This window comes from Trichomycterus rosablanca, chromosome 9 (genome assembly GCF_030014385.1).
Source record: "Trichomycterus rosablanca isolate fTriRos1 chromosome 9, fTriRos1.hap1, whole genome shotgun sequence".
Taxonomy (NCBI): Eukaryota; Metazoa; Chordata; class Actinopteri; order Siluriformes; family Trichomycteridae; genus Trichomycterus; species Trichomycterus rosablanca.
The window spans coordinates 1,425,805-1,449,210 of NC_085996.1; the positions used below are offsets into that span (position 1 = coordinate 1,425,805).

Sequence of the window (23,406 nt, forward strand, 5' to 3'; positions counted from 1 at the left end):
AGGATCTGAAACTAATTCAGTAAAGAGGAAACTTCAGTTTAACAAGAAAAAACTTTCTAAGAATTTATACAGAGATGTAAAACTTTAATTTAATAAAAACAGCAGAATAAAACATCTTTAATACAGAGACAGATCAATGTTAATACAAGGTCAATAAAAGAAAACAAGTCCAGAATAATCAAATCTAATGAAAACAATTAAAGAAAATGTAAGAAAATAAGAAAATGATGTTAATTAGAATGAATAAAAGTTTATAATCAATAACCAACACTTAATAACAGAATAATGGATAATCTTTATCTATCATGTTTTAACCTGAGCATAAACATCTTGATGGTTCTTCTCTCTGGATCTTCTGGAGGAGGAGGAAGGTTTCTCAGCAAACTTTAGAGCCGCAAGTTTTCATCCACGACCTGATACACAACAAGAACCGTCACACATCAGAGCAAAGTACAAACCTAAAATATTGATCATGAAGTTTGTTACTGTAACCCGTCAGGGAGCTGTTGGCCAGCAGGGGGTGTAGAAGAGCAGACTGAATGAAAGTTTCTTCTAAAACACTCTCTGTACTTAATTGAATGGCTGCTGCTGGACTTCCCTCTCATTTTCACATTCTGGGTAATTAAATGTAGATTGATGGTAAAAATTGAAAATTTACCCTTTCACGGGGGTCTGAATACTTTCTGAATCTACTGTACAGCTTACAAGTGATTATAAACTCAGTTGATATCATTTATTGGATAAGGGGATCATATTTAATATAAACTATAATAAACATAAATAATAAATAATAATATAAAAGTAATAAATCCTGATTTACCTGATTTGTGGGACTTGGATGAGTGTTGGAAGCACCTTTATAGAACAATAATAAACAGGTGTAACGTTACCTGTACTAAACTTATTATTAAATAAATATAAAATTAATCATGAATAAAATAACAAACCCTTCCTTCGATTTCTCAGTAAAACTCCAACCAGGATCAGAATTATAACGATTAATATCACAATTAATGTGGACAAGAGAATTACAAGCAGAGGTTTGTTTTGATCTTCTGAAATGATAAAAAAATAAAGAAGTTGGATTAATACAGGATCGTGTTTTTATTCACTGATGATTTTATTGCTCCTGATTAAGAAGCACAGAAACATTTTCACTGATGATAAAGAGATAATAAATCATCCAGAAACTAGAATTTATAACAACATGAGGAACATATAAAGAGAAGAATGATCAATAACAGTAATAAAGGAACTAAAATATCTTCTGATCACAGAGAAACCTGCACCTAACACTTAACATGTAATAAAACAAGAGTCACGGCATCAGATTTGATCTCCTGTTATTTATTGAATCACAGCTGATCACATTTCAGTACAATAAAGCAAAAACTGGCAGTAACATCAGGAGTGAACATTAGAATTTAGAATTCACACTGAGTTTGAGTAATAAATCAGATGGATATTTGTACGGAGCAATATATCATAAGATCAGCAGTAATTATACACATTTAATTCTGTATCTCAGTATTTCTTTCATCTTTCTTCATCATTTTATTGGATCTGAATGGTAGAACATGCTGGAGTATTATAAGAGTGATGAACACGACCACAAGAACCACGACTCTTGAAATGGAGAGCCAGCACATCACATAATGAGTGGAGATGTGTGTATTTATTTATTTTATAATGACAGTATGGTAGAGTCATAATGGGTCTGGTGCCACCCCAAAACACTGGGCACAACTGGGTCAATTCAATGCAGGTAACGACACTATCAACTAACACATTCACACAGTTATTTACAGCAGCCAAAAAATCTTCAGAAAACCAGATTAACTGTAGGAAACACCTAATGATTTGTTTTAGCAAAAAATCTTACCCTCTCCAGGAGCTCCAGCTCCATTTCCATACAGATTCTCTTCTCGTGTAGATCCATTTCTGTTCCGGATCTTTTCCTGTGTAGGTCCATTTCTGTTCCGGATCTCCTCCCGTGCAGCACCAGTACAGAAGTATTTAACATCATGAGAAGATTGAAGGTTCCTCCTGAGTAAAGTGAAGCTACAGCTGTGTTCAGGAGAACCAGCCTCAGAGATCTTCTCACACCCATCACTGTGTTCTGAACACCGGAGTCTGAGAGGTTCTCTGTTCTTCCTCTCGTCAGCTTTAAAATGAATTATTAATGCAGATTTATACATCATTCTGACTTCAGATTCACACTGGAATTAGTAATGAGCATGTTTGGAGAGTAGAGCTTCATACCTTCAACCACCAAAATATGTCCAGATATGAAATCAACTCCATCATTCACCATCTCTGCACAGTAAAAGGTTCCTGAATCCTCTTCTTTAGTTCCAATAATGCTGAGATTAAACACTTTATCATCTGCTATAATATTGAAACGTCCATCATTAAATCCTTGACGAAATTCATAAACACCCCTAGATTTTATTTTTAGACTCTGAGGCACTTTTCCAAAACTCTGCTTGAACCAGAATAAATCATTTATGTATCCATGAAACGAGTTCAGATCACATTGTATAATCACATCATCTCCACTCCTCACTGTCTGCACCTGAACCTCAGAGATGTCAGAAGTTTCCACTGAAAAATGAAACACAAAAGTAAAAAATCATATTAGTGGAATGAAATAATGAATCTGAATCATTATTATTGATGAACACATGAAAATAAAAATCTAACTCACCAGCTGTGAGGAAACAAAGAGCAGCAAACAGAGAGATCATCGTTCCTGTTGAGACGAGGCGTCACTGAGGTCTGAGGAACTCGTACTAGTGTGACACGGGAGTGGTGGATACCAATCAACTAATCGAAAATCCTAAATTGGAAAACTTTAAAGAACTCTCATAAAAAGAGAAGCTTATCAGACATCGAGATAAAACGCCAAAGTCCACCACACCGTTCACGTCCAAAGGTAAAATAAGTTAATGGGGGGGAATAGTTTTACCCAGTGATTCAACAGGAGGCAGAGGCTGTTACAAAAAGAGAGACATTTTATTTCCTAAAACCAAATTATTAAGTCAAATTTCCAAAGAAAAGAAAACAAAAAGAACAACAAAATAAAGTAAACAAAAAAAAGGAAAAACAGCAACACAGTCCAGGGTTTGGTCGGCCTGAAGACAGGGTGGCACGGTTGCAATCAGCCTCCTCCCCAATCAACAAAGTCCAACTCCAGTCTGAAAAGTAAACGCAAAGAAGACTGACAGTACTAATCCTTAAAATTCACTAATACTTCCCATAAAACCGGGTTGAGCTAAAACTAAGGTTTCGAACTGGAGATAAATGTCCACATTAAAAACGCTCACTGTAGCTACGGCCATGTTGTGCTGCGACACTCACTACAACACCACTAACTCGTAGTAATGGTCTGGGTATTCGGAGTGGCTTCTGTTAAAGTCCCTTTTAAAATAAAAGTCCCAGCACAGCACACCCCTCCAGTACGTTGATTGGATAATCACTAATGCAAGGCTTGATATTATAGGCTATCCCGCAGCAGGTCATCAGACACCACTAGAAAGAAAGAAAGAAAGAAAGAAGAACACTGCACCGCAAAATAAACACACATCACAACAACCCATACACCAAAAAAACTCAAAATACATAAATACCTCCCACACCACAATGTACACTGCAAAAATAAAAAAAAACAACAATAAACCCAACCAGTTTTTGACCCGTCTAACATCCCCCCTACTGGAATAATAGCAGTCCCTGCTATAATTAAAAATCCTCACGGTAATGAACAGGTTTCTGACCAAAGTAGTACGACAGACAGAATTTCCACCCGCTCTCCCTTCAGGTCCATCGGTAGAAGCCACCCAAATACTACAGGGATGAAACCCTACGTCAGCCTCTGTCTCACTGATCACCTGCTGGTCTTGTTGGGGACTATCATAGCCGTACAAGGCTTCAGGGCATTTCTATGCAACACCTTCTCTGCTCCCCCCTGCTCTGGTCTTACCTTATAAACCAGCCCCGTTTCTCCCACCAATCCAATCACTACATAGGGGGCAGGACTCCACCAACCACATAGTTTTCCTCACCCTTGTCGATTTCAATCACTCACCCAGACTCTCTGGCCTTTCTGTAGGTCACAAGAGACACACCCAGACTGGAACCCCCTCACCTCTTCCTCCATTTGGGGCCAATAGAAGTGACGTCTGAGGCGAAGCAAAGTTTTCTCCACTACAGCATAGCCCGTAGCCTTGTGGTAACGTCTCCACACTTCCCTTCCGCTCTGGACAAACAATCTGTGAGTTTAACTCATTAGTGCAGGGATCCAGCATCAATTTGTACAGTATGCCATCCTTGATTTGTAGTTTGGATACCCCTGATACCACCGTCTTCCTGTTGGGCCTTCTGCCAGTTTATTGCACCTATAGACATCTCCTGTTCACAGGCTTGGACTTGCGGTCCATCGAATACGACAGCTGCACTCTGAAAGGCTTTCACACTAGGAAATCTAGACAGCGCATCAGCATTCCCATTTTCACAGCCTGAGTGGTCATTTTCCAATTTATCCACAGGCCCCACCAATAGCACCAGCATAGACCCCAGCAATAGATGAGCGATCGTCTCTGACTTTACATCTACAAGAAGGACCGACTAGGTAGGAGTGTCTAATAGAGTGGACAGTGAGTGGACACGGTGTTTAAAAACTCCAGCAGCGCTGCTGCATCTGATCCACTCATACCAGCACAACACACACTAACACACCAGCACCATGTCAGTGTCACTGCAGTGCTGAGAATGATCCACCACCTAAATAATACCTGCTCTGTGGTGGTCCTGTGGGGTTCCTGACCATTGAAGAACAGCATGAAAGGAGCTAACAAAGTATGTAGAGAAACAGATGGACTACAGTCAGTAATTGTAGAACTACAAAGTGCTTCTATATGGTAAGTGGAGCTGATAAAATGGACAGTGAGTGTAGAAACAAGGAGGTGGTTTTAATGTTATGGCTGATCAGTGTATGTTATTCTGACACTGCTTGGTACAACAACATCCCACCCAGTCTGTGTCATCACATCCTGATAACCAGCAATATCACAAAATACACAAAAGTCCTGCCAACCTGCACCAGTAACAGGTCAGTCACCAGATCTGAATCTAACAGCACTTTGGGGATGTTTTTTCTGATTTTTCGGCGAGTGAGTTTATCACATTAGCAGAAGTGATACTAGCTGCAGCAGTTCATCTCACACCAGGCGCTGGGTGTTAATACTAATGGAAACACTGATGCTGTTCACACTATCGTATAGAAACGACATCTTTCACACCATGTAAAAATTTCAGTTTCAAAAAAGTATGGACACTAAATATTCTCAGTAATAAAAGTATTAAGATGTACACTATATGGTCAAAGTCTGGTGGATGCCCTCCTAGTTTAGGAGTTCAGGTGTTTCAGCCACATTTAATATCAGTAGATAAACTAAGTTTAGGGTAAAACTGTTTATCTTAAAGTATAAAGACTTTTACTCACTTATTCACTACTGGGGCCAGTTTAGAGCAGCCAATCCAGGTTTGGAGTTTAATATTAGGGTTGAGGTCTAGGAATAGGATTTGTGGTTAGGGCTTTTGTTTAATATGGGTTTGGGATTTGGGTTTGGGGTTTAAGGTTTGGGTTTGAGATTGAAGATTAGAACTGAAGTGGGAGATTAGGGTTAGAGTTGGAGTTTAAGTTTAGCATTGGGGATCAGGGTTTGGGTGTGAGTGAAAGAGACCATGAGGTGCCCTGCACCAAGTGTACATGCTCTGGACCCACCACAACCCTGATCAGGAAACACTGAGTAATAAAAGGATGAACTGGGACTCCGTCACGTGTATCGCTGGTCTGATGAAGTCTCGCTGCACTTAACAGGAAATGATGTCACAGCGTCCTGCTCTGTAACTGAATGGGTGTGCAGCGCTGTGAGAAAGTATTTGCCCCCCTGTAAACTGCTCTGTGATGTTTATTTATCAGACTGAATCAGATCAGATCAGATGAAACTGCAGATGATTTTACAGATTAAATAAGGATTAATATCAGCAGCCGTCTAACACGCTCGCCAACCACCAAAGAGCCTCGAGTCTCGGGTTCAGCGGGTACAAGTGGCCGTGTCTGTGGGAGGGAAGGCAGGATGGGGAATCACCACCTCGCACCAGTGCTGAAAGGAGACGGGTGCATGTGGTTTGTGCTGTGACTTTCTGGAAGATTCCAGACGTGTTGGAGGAGCCACGTGTGACCTTGTACCCCTTCTTGGCCAGTTAGGGTGTCATGCAGCCAGCACTGGGGAATTGAGTATATCCAAAATGTGACGATGCAAAAAGAAAGAGATTTTTATTATTAGCCACAGTTATAATTGAGTTCTTTATTTATTAGGATTTATTAGACAAATTAAAAACAGCTTTTGATCATCGAGAGAAATAAAACATTCAACATGTAATAAAACAAGAGTCACTGCATCCAATTTTATTTCATTATTTATTAAATCAGTCACATTTATAATAATAATCATAATTACAATAATAAAAGAGTTAAATCATCACATTTATAATTATAATCATAATAATAATACTAATAAAAGAGTTAAATCAGTCACATTTAAAATAATAATCATAATAAAAATAATAATAAAAGAGTTAAATCAGTCACATTTATAGTAACAATCATAATAATAATAATAATAATAATAAAAGAGTTACCTCGGCACTGCAACTGAAAAGGCTCGATCACCTTTGAGCTTCGGCCGTGACCGTGGCACAGCCAAGAGCGATTGATCAGATGCCCTCAGAGATCTGGAAGAAGGATCGGGGTCGGAGCAGATCTCCTATGTAAGAAGGCGTCGATCCATATAAGGACTTTAAACTGGATCTTGTAACTTACAGGAAGCCGGTGGTGTTCATCATGTATAAGATCAGCAGTAATTCTTCCACATTTAATTCTGTATCTCAGTATTTCTTTCATCTTTCTTCATCATTTTATTGGATTTGAATGGTAGAACATGCTGGAGTATTATAAGAGTGATGAACACGACCACAAGAACCACGACTCTTGAAATGGAGAGCCAGAACATCACATGCATCTGTCTAACACAATCTCCACCTGTATGGAACATCGTTAATTTTATTTATGTATTTATCTTATTTACATTAATTCCACTCAGAAACACAAGAGAAAAACAATGTCGATTCATTACAGAACATTTAAACATCCACGCACTCACAGGGGCGATTTAGAGCAGCCAACACACCTAATGCATGTAAGAGAACATGAACATGGCAAAATCCTTACAGACAGTGACTGGGGGCATAGATCAAATCCATGTACCAGGACCAGGACCCAGTGTTGATCAAGATGGTATCTATTCTACAAGCTGTGCTGCCCATGTTATGTAGAAAAAGTACAATTTTATTATCTCACCTTTTACATACAGATTATTTTCTTGTGTAGCTCCATTTCTGTTCCGGATCTCTTCTCGTGCAGCACCAGTACAGAAATATTTTCCATCATGAGAAGATTGAAGGTTCCTCCTGAGTAAAGTGAAGCTACAGTTGTGTTCAGGAGAACCTGCCTCAGAGATCTTCTCACACCCATCACTGTGTTCTGAACACCGGAGTCTGAGAGGTTCTCTGTTCTTCCTCTCGTCAGCTTAAAAATGAATTATTAATGCAGATTTATACATCATTCTGACTTCAGATTCACACTGGAATTAGTAATGAGCATGTTTGGAGAGTAGAGCTTCATACCTTCAACAACCAAAATACGTCCAGATATGAAATAAACTTCATTATTTAGCATCTCTGCACAGTAAACAGTTCCTGAATCCTCTTCTTTAGTTCCAGTAATGTTCAGATCTTTTATAATATTAAAACGTGTATTATTAAATTCCTGACGAAATACATAAACACCCCTAGATTTTATTTTTAGACTCTGAGGCACTTTTCCAAAACTCTGCTTGAACCAGATTAAATCATTTATTTTTCCTTTAAATGAGTTCAGATCACATCGTATAATCACATCATCTCCACTCCTCACTGTCTGCACCTGAACCTCAGAGATGTCAGAAGTTTCCACTGAAAAATGAAACACAAAAGTAAAAAATCATATTAGTGGAATGAAATAATGAATCTGAATCATTATTATTGATGAACACATGAAAATAAAAATCTAACTCACCAGCTGTGAGGAAACAAAGAGCAGCAAACAGAGAGATCATCGTTCCTGTTGAGACGAGGCGTCACTGAGGTCTGAGGAACTCGTACTAGTGCTCAGTATAAAACCAGCCCCAGTGTCACATCTGATTGGAGGATTCAAACCCGTGCAGTGATCTGATTGGTCTGATAGTTACATGGGACGGAGGTTTTTACTTCCCTCATGTAGAGATGCTGCTTCTCTGTTTTCTCACCAGCGAGTGATGACGGAGATGCAGCACAAAGGAACCGACAGTGACATAAGAAGAACATGACAAGTAACCGTAGGTGAGGCTCAAACCCAGGTTACCAGGGTTGCTGTGAGTTCAGCACCACTCAAAAGAAAAAGTTCAGCAATCACTCCTGAAGAAGACCACTGTGGAGTGTAAGTACTCACCGAGCTCCACCCTGCTTAGTTTCAGAGATGGACGTACAGTGAGGGTTCTCAGGGTCGATGGAATGTCGGTCGTCTTCACCGTCTTCAATGTCCCACCATCCTGGAAGCGTTTCAGCTCCTGCAGCCCAACACTGAGGCCTGGTCCACACCAGCACCAGTACATTTAAACCCCTGTGTTCCACTTTTGACCTCTAAAATGCATCTTCTCTAATCTGCTCTTCAAAACGCTTCCATCTGAAAACACTTTCTGTGCTTCACTGTGGACACGGAGACGACGTCACAGAAGTGAAACTCCTCAGGACTCAGCAGTGACCCGTTCTCTTAGTGTGAGTGGAGTGGTAACTTTCAGAAACATTCAGGCTGTCAGAGGTGTGAAGTTTGTGTGTGTTTATAGAAATGGTGCAGAGAGCATGGTGTGGTTTAGCAGCTAAGCTGTGAAGAGAGAGCTCAGATGGTCAGAACTGTGGTTGGAAACATTAAAGTAAAAACACTCATGCTAATAAATACACACACACACACACACTGATAAACATAGAAACACACACACACACACACACACACTGATAAACATGTAATTTGTTTAGCTTAGCTTAGGTCTTGTGTTTATTTGTCTTGTTTTAGTTATTAATAAATATAAATTTTCTGCCTCGTCCTAGCCCCGCGTTACATAATAGTTCCCCTTGTATAGGACACAGCGAGATGTCGTTCGTTCAGGTGCTCCCTGACTTTAGCTCCATTAGGTTTCCTCAGACCTTCCTGCTTAGCAGGCCAGCTCCTTATGATGGATGGGTGGTGTGGTGGGGATTAGCACCAGGTTTGTTTAGCCTTGTTATCCATGTTAGCATGGACAATTCTATTATCTCACCTTCTCCAGGAGCTTCTTTTCCAGTTATGGTCATGTTTTTGTCCACTGTAGGTCCATTTCCATGCTGATTCTCTTCCTGTCTAGGTCCATTTCTGTTCAGGTTCTCCTTCTGTGCAGCACCTGTACAGAAATATTTTCCATCATGAGAAGATTGAAGGTTCCTCCTGAGTAAAGTGAAGCTACAGTTGTGTTCAGGAGAACCAGCCTCAGAGATCTTCTCACACCCATCACTGTGTTCTGAACACCGGAGTCTGAGAGGTTCTCTGTTCTTCCTCTCATCAGCTTTAAAATGAATTATTAATGCAGATTTATACATCATTCTGACTTCAGATTCACACTGGAATTAGTAATGAGCATGTTTGGAGAGTAGAGCTTCATACCTTCAACAACCAAAATACGTCCAGATATGAAATCAACTCCATCATTCACCATCTCTGCACAGTAAAAGGTTCCTGAATCCTCTTCTTTAGTTCCAGTAATGATGAGCTTAAACACTTTTCTATCTGTTATAAAATTAAAACGTCCATCATTAAATTCCTGACGAAATACATAAACACCCCCAGATTTTATTTTTATATTCTGAGGCACTTTTCCAAAACTTTGCTTAAACCAGATTAAATCATTTTTGTATCCTTTAAATGAGTTTAGATCACATCGTATAATCACATCATCTCCACTCCTCACTGTCTGCACCTGAACCTCAGAGATGTCAGAAGTTTCCACTGAAAAATTAAACACAAAAGTAAAAAATCATATTAGTGGAATGAAATAATGAATCTGAATCATTATTATTGATGAACACATGAAAATAAAAATCTAACTCACCAGCTGTGAGGAAACAAAGAGCAGCAAACAGAGAGATCATCGTTCCTGTTGAGACGAGGCGTCACTGAGGTCTGAGGAACTCGTACTAGTGCTCAGTATAAAACCAGCCCCAGTGTCACATCTGATTGGAGGATTCGAACCCGTGCAGTGATCTGATTGGTCTGATAGTTACATGGGACGGAGGTTTTTACTTCCCTCATGTAGAGATGCTGTGGAGTGTAAGTACTGACCGAGCTCCACCCTGCTTAGTTTCAGAGATGGACGTACAGTGAGGGTTCTCAGGGTCGATGGAATGTCGGTCGTCTTCACTGTTTTCAATGTCCCACCATCCTGGAAGCGTTTCAGCTCCTGCAGCCCAACACTGAGGCCTGGTCCACACCAGCACCAGTACATTTAAACCCCTGTGTTCCACTTCTGACTTCTAAAATGCATCTTCTCTAATCTGCTCCTCAAAACGCTTCCATCTGAAAACACTTTCTGTGCTTCACTGTGGACACGGAGACGACGTCACAGAAGTGAAACTCCTCAGGACTCAGCAGTGACCCGTTCTCTTAGTGTGAGTGGAGTGGTAACTTTCAGAAACATTCAGGCTGTCAGAGGTGTGAAGTTTGTGTGTGTTTATAGAAATGGTGCAGAGAGCATGGTGTGGTTTAGCAGCTAAGCTGTGAAGAGAGAGCTCAGATGGTCAGAACTGTGGTGGGAAACATTAAAGTAAAAACATTTATGCTAATAAACACACACACACACACACACACACACATAAAAACAACACACACACGGTTTGATGCTGATGAATCTTTTTGGTGATGCTGCTAAGTACGTGACACTTTAAACCAATTTACTTACATTCCCACCCACTTTAGGGGCCTCGTACCCACATCATTTGGGGCATGAGGGTTGTTTTCAGCTACATTAAGCCCTGTCTATATGGGGGGTGGATTGTACCACACCAAGTCCTGTTATTCTTCCACCAGTCCCCCGAGAGACCACATCACCTAAAATTTAACCTAATCCACCGGCCCCATATTCCCATAATGCAAAACCTTGTTATTTGTACAGAAAGCCCAGTAGTTACAGTCCGTGGTGTCTGAGCTGTTTCTGTAGCTGGTAGCTGCTGTTTTGGATTCCCTGTCGCTCTCGGTGTATCGACCCTGCCGTGCATATCGTCTGTGATTGTGGAAACTCTCCTAGACTTGGACATTTGGTACGTTGGTGAGGTTCGGATTCTTCCAGCTTCCGGCAGTAGGGCGTGTTTAGATAAATAAGTACATACAGAAGTGTGTGAGTGTTATTAACGTTACAGTCAGTCTTATTTCATATTTATGAGGTTTAATAGCATTATAAGCATCTTTTAAAATACTTTTTAGCCAGTTGTTCCTCGTTGTTCTTTGTCTTTGTGCTTCTGTAGCTCGTGTGTGTGAGTTGATCACATTAGCAGAAGTGATACTAGCTGCAGCAGTTCATCTCACATCAGGCGCTGGGTGTTAATACTAATGGAAACACTGATGCTGTTCACACTATCAGATAGAAACGGCATCTTTTTTTATTCACAGTTCTATACACGCCATGTACAAAGCTCAGTTCCAAAAAAAGATGGGACAGTATGGTACATACTTTTCCATATAGTGCCATATCAGCAACTGAAACATTACACAAAGCGAGTGAGAGGATCATGTTTATTTATCTGTTTACATCTAAAGTTTTCATACAATTCACATTTTTTTTAAAGAAATAAAGTCTCTATGAATTTATACAGCGATGTTTGAGTTCCACAGTCGTGGTTAAATGAGAGAAGCTCTTCATCTATCGTGTTTTAACCTGAGCATAAACATCTTGATCGTTCTTCTCTCTGGATCTTCTGGAGGAGGAGGAAGGTTTCTTATTAAACGTCACAGCTGCATAGTTCAAGTTTTCTTCATCCACGACCTGATACACAACAAGAACCATCACACACCACAGAAAAAAAGGGAGAACATTATAACAAGCTGTTATTATTATTATTATTATTATTTTTATTATTATTATTATTATTATTATTATTATTATTATTATCACCCATGGTTTCAGTTATAGATCAGGATTATCAGGGTAGATAAACATGTATTGCCCCAGTGCCTCCCGGACCACCTCATTAATAAACATTTACATTTTAAGCATTTAGCGGATGCTTTATATTCAAAGCGACTTACAGTGCTGTGACAGTATACAGTATAAGCAATTGAGGTTAAAGGACCTTGCTGAAAAGCCCAACAGTGGCAACCTGGCAGTGATGGGGCTTGAACCAGCGACTTTTCAATTGCTAGTCCAGTACCTTAACCACTAGGCTACAACTGCCCTAAACCAATATAAGATAGCGGTGCATTCACAAACCCAAAGGGCATCACTCGGTACTCGTAGTGGCCGGATGAATCTTACAGTTGTGAGTGTATCCACGATTTTCCATGCAACCTAATGGGGGCTGCAATGACACCTCCCTATTTCCGTTTGCCGGTTTTTCGTTTCTGGTCGCGTTAGATTTGCTGTAGTACTAACTACAACATTATTAAACTACTTTTGGTAAGTACTGCATGGTTCAAATATGAGCTGGGGCTCGATGTGTGCCGCTCTCGGGGGCCACAGCAACTGAAAGAAACTGAAGCTGTTATTGGAAAGTTTGTGCTTTGAACACCAGCGACACTGTCCGTGCCCTGCGCCTTATGTGTTACATTTCATAATAATATAATAATATAAATTATATTAATAATATAATATTTATTAATTAAATAATAATAAGAAAATTATAATATCATATAATGCAGTTTCACTTCGTATAGTCCAAAATTTTAGAGAGCGTTGCAGAAATTGGACAAATAACAATCAAATCCGGACACCCAGACATCCGGACACGGCTTGTGCAAGTGAATACTGAACGGGTGTAAATACTGTTTGCTGTTCCCAGTTCATTGTTTTAGTAAACAACGCAATGCATTTTATTCTGTCCCTTCAGCTCCACTTTTCTGCTTTACATCCACTCATGAACCAAGTACAGTATACACTGTTGTAGAAGTAAAAACAATCAACAAATCAGTCGTTATACATTGTTTATTATTTCCAATGTTTCACAGCAGTTAGAATGTTCCTAGACTCATCCCTACCATAACCCTGCAATGCACGAGCAACCCACCGTCTTGACTACTCCACATTTCCTCAGCATTACCCACGCATGTATGCCTCTGTGCTTTTATAGTTCCATAGACGAAATGGTAAGCGTGGAAGGGTGGGGCACTGTCAGAACACGATCACCACAGCTTCTTAAAATGTCCTTACTGTCGAGTGCTAGGAATTAAGAAATGACTCAGTTTTAACTAAAACAAAACTGCTTTATTGTTCGGAGCATCAGCTTGCAGAGACGCAGAACATGCGAGAGCCGGGTGCGTTCCAACAACATACCGAGAGGAGGGAATAAGGGTACACACTTCAAAGTGCACTCGTCTAACAAAATGCATAAATAGACAGTTGCTCTACACTTACTATGCAACCACCTAGCGTTTTTGGCCATGTTTGTTAAAAAAAACAGTTACGAATGACCACTACTTCTGTCATTCAGAACATAAACACTGTAACCGGAAGTCAAAAACCGACTTCAGCTACGAATCACGGGAAAGGTCAAAGTTCAGGAAAATCGTGGATACAGTCGAAGCTATCACATATACAGTTAGGGGCCAGGATTCTGGCAGCAGGGCATGTTGGGACACTGGGAGTGCTCCAGCGTGCCACTAGGAGAGGTCATGGCCATCAGTTCCTCAGAGTTCCTCATAATCTGCCTCGGAACAAACCCTGCCAGATACGGGGGGTCATGAGGCTGAACCCTGACCGTCCGGGAGGGCAATCAAAGGTCTGCCAGAATTCAGTGGTTAAAGGATCCAGTGAGAAGCTTAGATCAGTATGATCTTCACAGATAGAATGATTTAAGAAGCAATGCTTTATGAGGCATTATTAGAGTTTTATTGAATTCTGACAGACCTTTGATTGTCCTCCCGGACGGTCAGGGTTCAGCCTCACGGCCCCCCATATCTGGCAGGGCTTGTTCCAAGGCAGATTATACCTTCGAGTTCTGCACTCTTGAAGCTAGAAATGGTTGGAACTCTGAGGAACTGATGGCCATGATCTCTCCTAGTGGCAAGCTGGAGCACTCCCGGTGTCACAACATGCCCTGCTGCCAGAATCCTGCCCCCCCCCTAACTGTATATGCGATAGCTTGGACTGTAAACTCTCATAACTGTAAGATTCTGTTAAATGCTGTAAATGTAATGCCAGGCATTATTAGAGTTTTAGAGTATAAAGAGCTTATAAGTGATTATAAACACAGTTATAATGATTTCTGAGTTTAGATTAGAACACGTCAAACATTCACAGAACCTTAGAGGAACCTTCTCATCTATAAATACAAAATGTAGAACAAATCAGCGTTTATTCCAGTAAATATTAATATAAACTATAATAATATAAAAGTAATAAAGCCTGATATACCTGATTTGTGGGACTTGGACGAGTGTTGGAAGCACCTTTATAGAACAATAATAAACAGGTGTAACGTTACCTGTACTAAACTTATTATTAAATAAATATAAAATTAATCATGAATAAAATAACGAACCTTTCTTTTGATTTCTCAGTAAAACTCCAACCAGGAGCAGAATTATAACGATTAATATCACAATTAATGTGGACAAGAGAATTACAAGCAGATATTTGTTTGGATCTCCTGAAATGATAAAAATAAAGAAGTTGGACTAATAAAGGATCGTGTTTTTATTCTCTGATGGTTTTATTGCTCCTGATTAAGAAGCACAGAAACATTTTCACTGATGATAAAGAGAAAATAAATCATCCAGAAACTAGAATTTATAACAACATGAGGAACATATAAAGAAAAGAATGATCAATAACAGTAATAAAGGAATAAATGGATGTAAATCTTATATTTCTAAAGCGGCTGTTACAGGAAGTTACCACACCCTCTACAGTAAACAGAGTTCATTATAAATACTTTCTCATTACATTTCAGTGCAGTTCTATTAATTTTCATGTATTGAATTATATAAATGAGTTCTTTATTTATATAATTCTATAATAATTCTGCAACGATAATAATAAATGATGATGATTAATTGCTTAACCAACAATAAAAAATAAAAAACACTTACATTAACATTAATACTTGTTACTTTACTGTAGTACATTTTAATCAATTATTTATTAGCAAGCAGGTACCAGGACTCGTGTTGCTGTGTTGCACCCAGTGTACCAGTTTAGTTACGTACCATCCATGACGGGTTGTAAATAAGTAAAATTCTATTATCTTACCTGTAACAGGAGCTTCAGTTTTATTTATGGTCATGTTTTTTTCCACTGTAAGTCCATTTACATGCTGATTCTTTTCCTGTTCCGGATCTCCTCCCGTGCAGCACCAGTACAGAAGTATATTCCATCATGAGAAGATTGAAGGTTCCTCCTGAGTAAAGTGAAGCTACAGCTGTGTTCAGGAGAACCAGCCTCAGAGATCTTCTCACACCCATCACTGTGTTCTGAACACCGGAGTCTGAGAGGTTCTCTGTTCTTCCTCTCGTCAGCTTTAAAATGAATTATTAATGCAGATTTATACATCATTCTGACTTCAGATTCACACTGGAATTAGTAATGAGCATGTTTGGAGAGTAGAGCTTCATACCTTCAACCACCAAAATACGTCCAGATATGAAATCAACTCCATCATTCACCATCTCTGCACAGTAAAAGGTTCCTGAATCCTCTTCTTTAGTTCCAGTGATGCTGAGATTAAACACTTTATCATCTGTTATAATATTAAAACGTGTATTATTAAATTCCTGACGAAATACATAAACACCCCTAGATTTTATTTTTAGACTCTGAGGCACTTTTCCAAAACTCTGCTTGAACCAGATTTAATCATTTATTTTTCCATTAAACGAGTTCAGATCACATCGTATAATCACATCATCTCCACTCCTCACTGTCTGCACCTGAACCTCAGAGATGTCAGAAGCTTCCACTGAAAAATGAAACACAAAAGTAAAAAATCATGTTAGTGGAATGAAAAAATGAATCTGAATCATTATTATTGATGAACACATGAAAATAAAAATCTAACTCACCAGCTGTGAGGAAACAAAGAGCAGCAAACAGAGAGATCATCGTTCCTGTTGAGACGAGGCGTCACTGAGGTCTGAGGAACTCTTACTAGTGCTCAGTATAAAACCAGCCCCAGTGTCACATCTGATTGGAGGATTCAAACCCGTGCAGTGATCTGACTGGTTCAAAAGTTGCGAAGGACTGACATTTTTACTTTCCTTGTGCAGCCAAAAAAATAGTTGCTTTTATTTTCTCAGCAGTGAGACGACGCGTAGGTGTGAACTTCATCTTTGTATGAGATCAAGTAAAAATAAAGCATAGATGTGTAGGAACTGAAGCCGAAAGCATGTGAGGGTGTTACTGATTTATTTTCATACATCTTTATTTTTATTAGCACCACACTGCAGATATATTCAGAAGTCATGTGAGCCACTTGTGTACCTCAAACTGGTCTAAAATAAACAAGCAGGATGTGTTATCTAAATCTGCATCTATAAGCAGCTCTAGATGGTAGAAACAAAATCCGGCTGTCAGAGTGCTCGGCACCTGGTTCTGCGTGAGAGAGTCCTGCGCTTGGATGTAGCCCAGCGCTGTGGGAGAGCCGATTCTGTCGAGGATGGACGTGTGGGATGCTGAGAACAGCAGCGCTGGGCTTTAAACAGCCGACGGTGCAGATTTACGCCACGTCAACATGGAGCTCGGTCCTCCACGTTCAGTCAGGACGAGCCGGGCAGAGGCAGGCGTCAGATCTTCCAGGCGACGTGACGTCCTTTAGCTTCAGCAGCTTCAGCAGCAGCAGGAGGAGGAAGAAGCCCTGCAGGAAAAGAGCCGGGATGCTGGTGCAGAGCAGAGCCGAATGTAAACATGGCTGCAGGATCAGGATCTCTAATGTGAGAAGCATTTTTCCCTCTGGCGTCAGAAATCCGTCAAAATTCTCCTCTTCATAACCACCGATGGACGGTAGGAGACGCCCTGGTGTGGAATGACATCAGTGAAGAAGGTAGGATCACCCGGAGAATCTCTCTCACTAAACTAAGGTCCAGTTTTAGCCAGTGTGATTACGTGACCCTGCTGACCAACTCTAGGACGTTCCATCATATATTCAGTTTAGTTGACCTCTTCATCCTGGTCGTCCAGCCAGAAACACTTTTGGGTGGGCTGTTAATCATCACACATGGGGGGGGCGACTTGTACCAACCAGTCCAACTCCCCCAGCACGGGAGGAGACAGGAACCCAAAGTGTGCCAAACTATTCCAACTACAAGCGCCCTGACCTCAGCCTTACTCAACAGCTCTGGGATGAACTGGAACACCAACCATTGGTGCTCAGCCATACAAATGATGTCATATTGTCACTGAATTGGCACAAATCCCCACAGACACGCTTTAAAGTCTTGTGAGAAGCCTCTAGATGAAGAGCGCTAATATATATATATTTTTTGCAGTTTCTCCCATGGAAGCTCTGTATGCACTGCTGGTTTCTTCTTGATGGAAAGCTGGAAGCAGGTAAGAAAGCTGCTCAAACCCAGACCTCGGGTACGGCTAGAAAACTAATGACCCGTTTTGGTAGCCCCCACGGTGGTATCACCGGGCCGGGCATCTACACAGACGTGATTGGGTATGGATACGATCCTTTGTGTGTTGGCAAACTACACCCTGGTCATCCCGCCGGGGAATCGAACCCAGGCCCTATCTATCTGTCTATCTATCTGTCTGTCTATTTGACTGTCTGTCTGTCTTTATTTAATTCTGTCTGTCCGTCCGTCCGTCCGTCCGTCCGTCCGTCTGTCTATCTATCTATCTATCTATCTATCTATCTATCTATCTATCTATCTATCTATCTATCTATCTATCTATCTATCTATCTATCAGTCTGTCTATTTATCTGTCTGTCTGTCTGTTTGTCTATTTATCTATCTGTCTGTCTGTCTGTCTGTCTGTCTGTCTGTCTGTCTGTCTGTCTGTCTATCTATCTGTCTCATGATCGGGTGTCCACATACTTTTGGCCATGTCCTGTAGTTCATTCTGATATTCTGCCTGATACAGAGCAGTGTGTGCAATCCAACACTAGATGGAGTTACTAACACAACTATCGGACTTCTGCTCGACCGCTCGTGTCCTGAATTTAATGGAGACAGAAAGACAGCGTGTGCGCGATGTGTACGCCAAAAGTATGTGGACACCTGAGCATGAGCAATCTTTACACCTATTCTGCTAATATGGGATGCGTTTCTGTAAAAATGTGGACGTGTTTGATCAGAAGAGGGTTTGTGAGCACATGTTCTGATAGCTGAGGAGGCTTGGGTCACAGTCAACATTCCAGTTCAGCCCAAACGTGTGTAATGGCTGTACTCTCAAAAGTATTTAGACATGTATTCTATATTTAGTTGAAGCTCTTGTCTTTAAGGTCTGGGTTTTGTTTGAGCCTCCTCAGTTCATCTCAGGCTTCCTGTTCATCCTGCTAAGATTCCGTCTCTGAAAGAACTCCATACACCAGGACTTTATGGACGATTTTGTCTTTAATTTCCTTCAGTAAAAATAAAGTATCTATCTATTTATCTGTCTGTCTGTCTGTCCGTCTGTCTGTCTGTCTATCTGTCTGTCTGTCTATCTATCTATCTATCTATCTATCTATCTATCTATCTATCTATCTATCTATCTATCTATCTATCTATCTATCTATCTGTCTTTCAATCTATCTGTATGTCTGTATGTCTGTCTATCTATCTATCTGTCTGTCTGTCTGTCTGTCTGTCTGTCTGTCTGTCTATCTATCTATCTATCTATCTATCTGTCTATCTACCTATCTGTCTATCTATCTACCTATCTGTATGTCTATCTATCTATCTATCTATCTATCTATCTATCTATCTATCTATCTATCTATCTATCTATCTATCTATCTATCTGTCTTTCGATCTATCTATCTGTCTGTCTGTCTGTCTATTTATCTACCTATCTGTCTATCTATCTATCTATTTGTCTGTCTAATCATGTTGCTATATTGTTTACTAAACTCCAAAAGTCTGCCGTACGCCTTTCGGTCACCCGTGGTTTCTGTCTAGTCATTTTTCCATGCAGTCCTGGTTTATGGGGTTCTGGAGATGGTTGTCTATTTAACAGGTTCTCCCGTCTCCACACAGGACTTCAGGAGTGTTTTAGAGTAAGCGTTGGGTTCCTTCTTACCTCCATGACCAAAACCCTTCCTGCTCTGATGCCCAGTTTGGCCAGATGGTAAACTCTAGGAAGGATCGCGGTCGTGCCAAGAGTCTCCCATATTAAAACGGTGGAGGTTCTTGTGCTCGCAGCATCAGATATTGTTCTAAATGCTTGTCCACTGATGGTGGAGATCCACAGACGGTTCCTCAGACCTGGTTTGTTCACGTCCTGATGATGTAGAATTAATTTTAGATCGTTATAAACCCAATCGTTCATTTCCAAACCACGTCTAATCACATCCAACTGCAACAGGTGACTCCTCTGTATACAACGATCAGTCATAACATTAAAACCACCTCCTTGTTTCTACACTCACTGTCCATTTTATCAGCTCCACTTACCTTATAGAAGCACTTTGTAGTTCTACAATTACTGACTGTAGTCCGTCTGTTTCTCTATATGCTTTGTTACCACCACAGAGCAGGTATTATTTAGATGGTGGATGATTCTCAGCACTGCAGTGACACTGACATGGTGGTGGTGTGTTAGTGTGTGTTGTGCTGGTATGAGTGGATCAGACACAGCAGCGCTGCTGGAGTTTTTAAATACCGTGTCCACTCACTGTCCACTCTATTAGACACTCCTACCTAGTCGGTCCACCTTGTAGATGTAAAGTCAGAGACGATCGCTCATCTATTGCTGCTGTTTGAGTCGCTCATCTTCTAGATCTTCATCAGTGGTCACAGGACGCTGCCCACAGGGCGCTGTTGGCTGGATATTTTTGGTTGGTGGACGATTCTCAGTCCAGCAGTGACAGTGAGGTGTTTAAAAACTCCAGCAGCGCTGCTGTGTCTGATCCACTCATACCAGCACAACACACACTAACACACCACCACCATGTCAGTGTCACTGCAGTGCTGAGAATGATCCACCACCTAAATAATACCTGCTCTGTGGGGGTCCTGACCATTGAAGAACAGCATGAAAGGGGGTAACAAAGCATGCAGAGAAACAGATGGACTACAGTCAGTAATTGTAGAACTACAAAGTGCTTCTATATGGTAAGTGGAGCTGATAAAATGGACAGTGAGTGTAGAAACAGGGAGGTGGTTTTAATGTTATGGCTGATCGGTATATATAATATTATATAACAATTAAGTTATAATTGTTGTTATATTATATCTAATATTTACCCTGTAACTAAAGTGGTTATTTTTATATTTTTATATTTTATTTGCATCATCGTGTGATTTACGTCTGGCTCAGAATAGTCGTCGCTCTCACAGGAATGATTCTCACAGGAATCATTTCTCACTCATATCGATTTTTTCCTCCTCGGCCTGTTGAAGAGTCGCTGAATTTTCCTGCTGGGATAAAAATAAAAGCGACGAATCAGGAGTGATTTTAATAAAAGAGATTTTATGTTAAATAAAGGCGTCCGTTCCAGAGAACATGCTAAATCACGTAAGTGTTCAACTGTATTGGACGTTTGTAAATCCGGGGGTTAGAATCTTCATCTGTGCTATCAGCCAGTTGGGCGTCTTCTTACAGTCATGAGGCTACGTCTTATTGCTTGAGGCCTCGAGATGGATTGGCGTCCTAAGTAATTATGAGTTACTGCATTGCTTCCAGGGACACCAGGCCCACTGCCACCCTGATCAGGATAAAGTGGTGTTAAAAAATAAAAATGAAATAAGAGATAATCGACTCTGTAATGACTCCTGACTCATGGATGGTGAATCTTGACTCCTGTGTAGTGACTCCTAGTGGTGAATTTTGACTCATGTGGTGACTCTTTATGCCTGTATGGTTATTCCTGACTCTTTTGTGGTGACTCCTCGTTCATGTGGAGTGACTCCCGACTCCTATGTGGTGACTCCTTACTGATGTGTAGTGAATCTTGACTCCTGTGTTGTGAATCCTGAATACTGTATGGTAAATTATGACTCTAGGATGGTGACTCTCGACGTGTTGAGTCGTGACTCTTATATGGCGAATCGACTGCTGTGTGGTGAATCTTGACTCATGTGTGGTGACTCCTGATTCCTATATGGTGACTCCTGACTCCTGTGTGGTGAATCCTGATTCCTGTTTTGTGAATTCTGACTCGTGTTGTGAATCTTAATTCATGTGTGGTGAATCCTGATTCCTATATGGTGAATCTTGACTCCTGTGTGGTGAATCCTGACTCCTGCATAGTGAATTTTGACTCGTGTGGTGACTCATTATGCCTGTATGGTTATTCCTGACTCTTCTGTGGTAGATTATGACTCTAGGATGGTAATTACCGACGTTTGGTGAGTCCTGACTCTTGTATGGCGAATCGACTCCTGTGCGGTGACTCCTGATTCTTATATAGTGAATCCAGACTCTTCTTTGGTGACTCCTGACTCCTGTGTGGGGTAAATTATGACTCTAAGATGGTGAATCCCGACGTTTGGTGAGTCGTGACTCTTGTATGGCGGATCGACTCCTGCGTGGTGAATCCAGACTTCTGGATAGTGAATCCTGACCCCTGAATCCTGGACGGTGGATCCGGATCCGGGTTTTGTGGAACATGCAGTGAATGTGTTCTCTCTGCTGCAGTGGAGGAAACACACACACACACACACACACACACACACACACACACACGCAAACACACACACACACTCGCGCGCACACACACACGCGCAAGCGCGCGCCGGCGTTCGTCCTCTCGGCTTCATTCACATCACACACCGAGACCGGAGGAATTAGATCCAGAGCGCAGAGGATCCGGAGCCCCCACCCCCGAGGACACGGTGGACTGGATCCATCTGTTGAGGCTGGATTACAGGAGTAAACGCTTCGCTGTGAGGAAGCATGTGTGTGTACCAATGAGTCCGACACACACACCGACGCTCAGGTAAGAACACGGACAGCACGGTCCGGTACCGAAGCAGCGGCCGGTGCGCGTCCAGCTCCCGGGGCATTGGTGCAGTGATGGGCATGCCTGCTGGATGGCATGAGAGGAACGGTCTGTGGGGGCAGAAGGGAAACGCTGAGGAGCGGGTTATTCTCAGATGTGCAGAGGTGGGGAGAGATGGAGGTGGATGGAGGAACATGAGGAACGTGCTGACCATGTGTGTATCAGTGCAGTGCTTACAGGTAGCTGAGAACAATTTGTACTGAAGATCGATCGTGTGTGTGTGTGTGTGTGTGTGTGTGTGTGTGTGTGTGTGTGTGTGTGTGTGTGTGTGTGTGGTGCTTACAGGTATCTCACACTCAGTGGGTGTGTGGGAACGTCGTGATTGTGTGTGATCTTGTTGCACATCTCTCTGTGTCTGTGTGTGTGTGTGTGTGTGTGTGTGTCTGTGTGTGTGTGTGTGTGTGTGTGGTTGGTACAGGCGCTTGTGACCCTCCAGACTGGCATGAACGGGTGAATGTATGAATGTCGCTGAGCTTTTGGCTGGATAAATGAAAGTAGTGACATTAAACAATAATAAGAAACAAGGTCACACGGTGTCACTGATGCGAAGCACGGGTGTGAGTACAGGGTTACTAGCTCCCCCTCCTGGTGAAACTCCTACCTGCTAGTAGAGCGAATGAGCTGAAGACACAAGAAACAGAAAGTGCTGGGATCAGGGTTCGAATCCCCAGCGGTGCTATCAGCCGGTCTGCAGTGTTTGAGGAAGGATGGCCGAGGCCCCAAGATGGACTGGTGTCCTGTCCGGGGGGTGTGTTACTGCATTGTGTGCGGTGATTTCAAGAAAGCTGGACACACTGTGACCCTGACCAGGATAAAGTGGATGTAGAGCTACTGCTGTTTCAGTATCTGTGGATAAAAGATCACCTGTCAAATGTGAGTGAATTC

General features: G+C 41.3%; 3 protein-coding genes across 3 annotated transcripts in view; 1 reads left to right on the forward strand and 2 right to left on the reverse strand.

Annotated features, from left to right (window-relative positions):
• Positions 1 to 402: 402 nt before the first annotated feature.
• Positions 403 to 2,747, reverse strand: LOC134320260 (uncharacterized). Its single transcript, XM_063001595.1, has 4 exons — positions 2,708 to 2,747; positions 2,263 to 2,604; positions 1,883 to 2,164; positions 403 to 413 (listed from the first exon to the last, which is right to left on the reverse strand). The coding sequence occupies exons 1-4, from the start codon at positions 2,745 to 2,747 to the stop codon at positions 403 to 405; spliced, it is 675 nt and encodes a 224-aa protein (XP_062857665.1).
• Positions 2,748 to 6,045: 3,298 nt separating this feature from the next.
• On the reverse strand, positions 6,046 to 8,219 carry LOC134320262 (uncharacterized). Its single transcript, XM_063001597.1, has 4 exons — positions 8,180 to 8,219; positions 7,750 to 8,076; positions 7,424 to 7,651; positions 6,046 to 6,167 (listed from the first exon to the last, which is right to left on the reverse strand). The coding sequence occupies exons 1-4, from the start codon at positions 8,217 to 8,219 to the stop codon at positions 6,046 to 6,048; spliced, it is 717 nt and encodes a 238-aa protein (XP_062857667.1).
• A 14,067-nt stretch (positions 8,220 to 22,286) lies between these two features.
• The window catches only part of dlgap2b (discs, large (Drosophila) homolog-associated protein 2b), a 55,884-nt gene continuing 54,764 nt past the window's right edge, over positions 22,287 to 23,406 (forward strand). Inside the window, exon 1 of the mRNA XM_063001564.1 lies at positions 22,287 to 22,458. The gene's annotated coding sequence lies outside the window, so the exon portion shown is untranslated. The remainder of the gene's footprint in view (positions 22,459 to 23,406) is intronic.

Coding starts and splice junctions, on each gene's coding strand:
- LOC134320262 (XM_063001597.1), bottom strand. CDS start 8,219: ATGATCTCTCTGTTTGCTGCTCTTTGTTTCCTCACAGCTG. Junction 8,077..8,179: donor TCTTTGTTTCCTCACAGCTG/GTGAGTTAGATT, acceptor TTCATTTTTCAG/TGGAAACTTCTGACATCTCT. Junction 6,168..7,423: donor AAATAATCTGTATGTAAAAG/GTGAGATAATAA, acceptor GTCTCCTTTCAG/CACTGGTGCGAGGTGGTGAT.
- LOC134320260 (XM_063001595.1), bottom strand. CDS start 2,747: ATGATCTCTCTGTTTGCTGCTCTTTGTTTCCTCACAGCTG. Junction 2,605..2,707: donor TCTTTGTTTCCTCACAGCTG/GTGAGTTAGATT, acceptor TTCATTTTTCAG/TGGAAACTTCTGACATCTCT. Junction 2,165..2,262: donor ACATATTTTGGTGGTTGAAG/GTATGAAGCTCT, acceptor TTCATTTTAAAG/CTGACGAGAGGAAGAACAGA.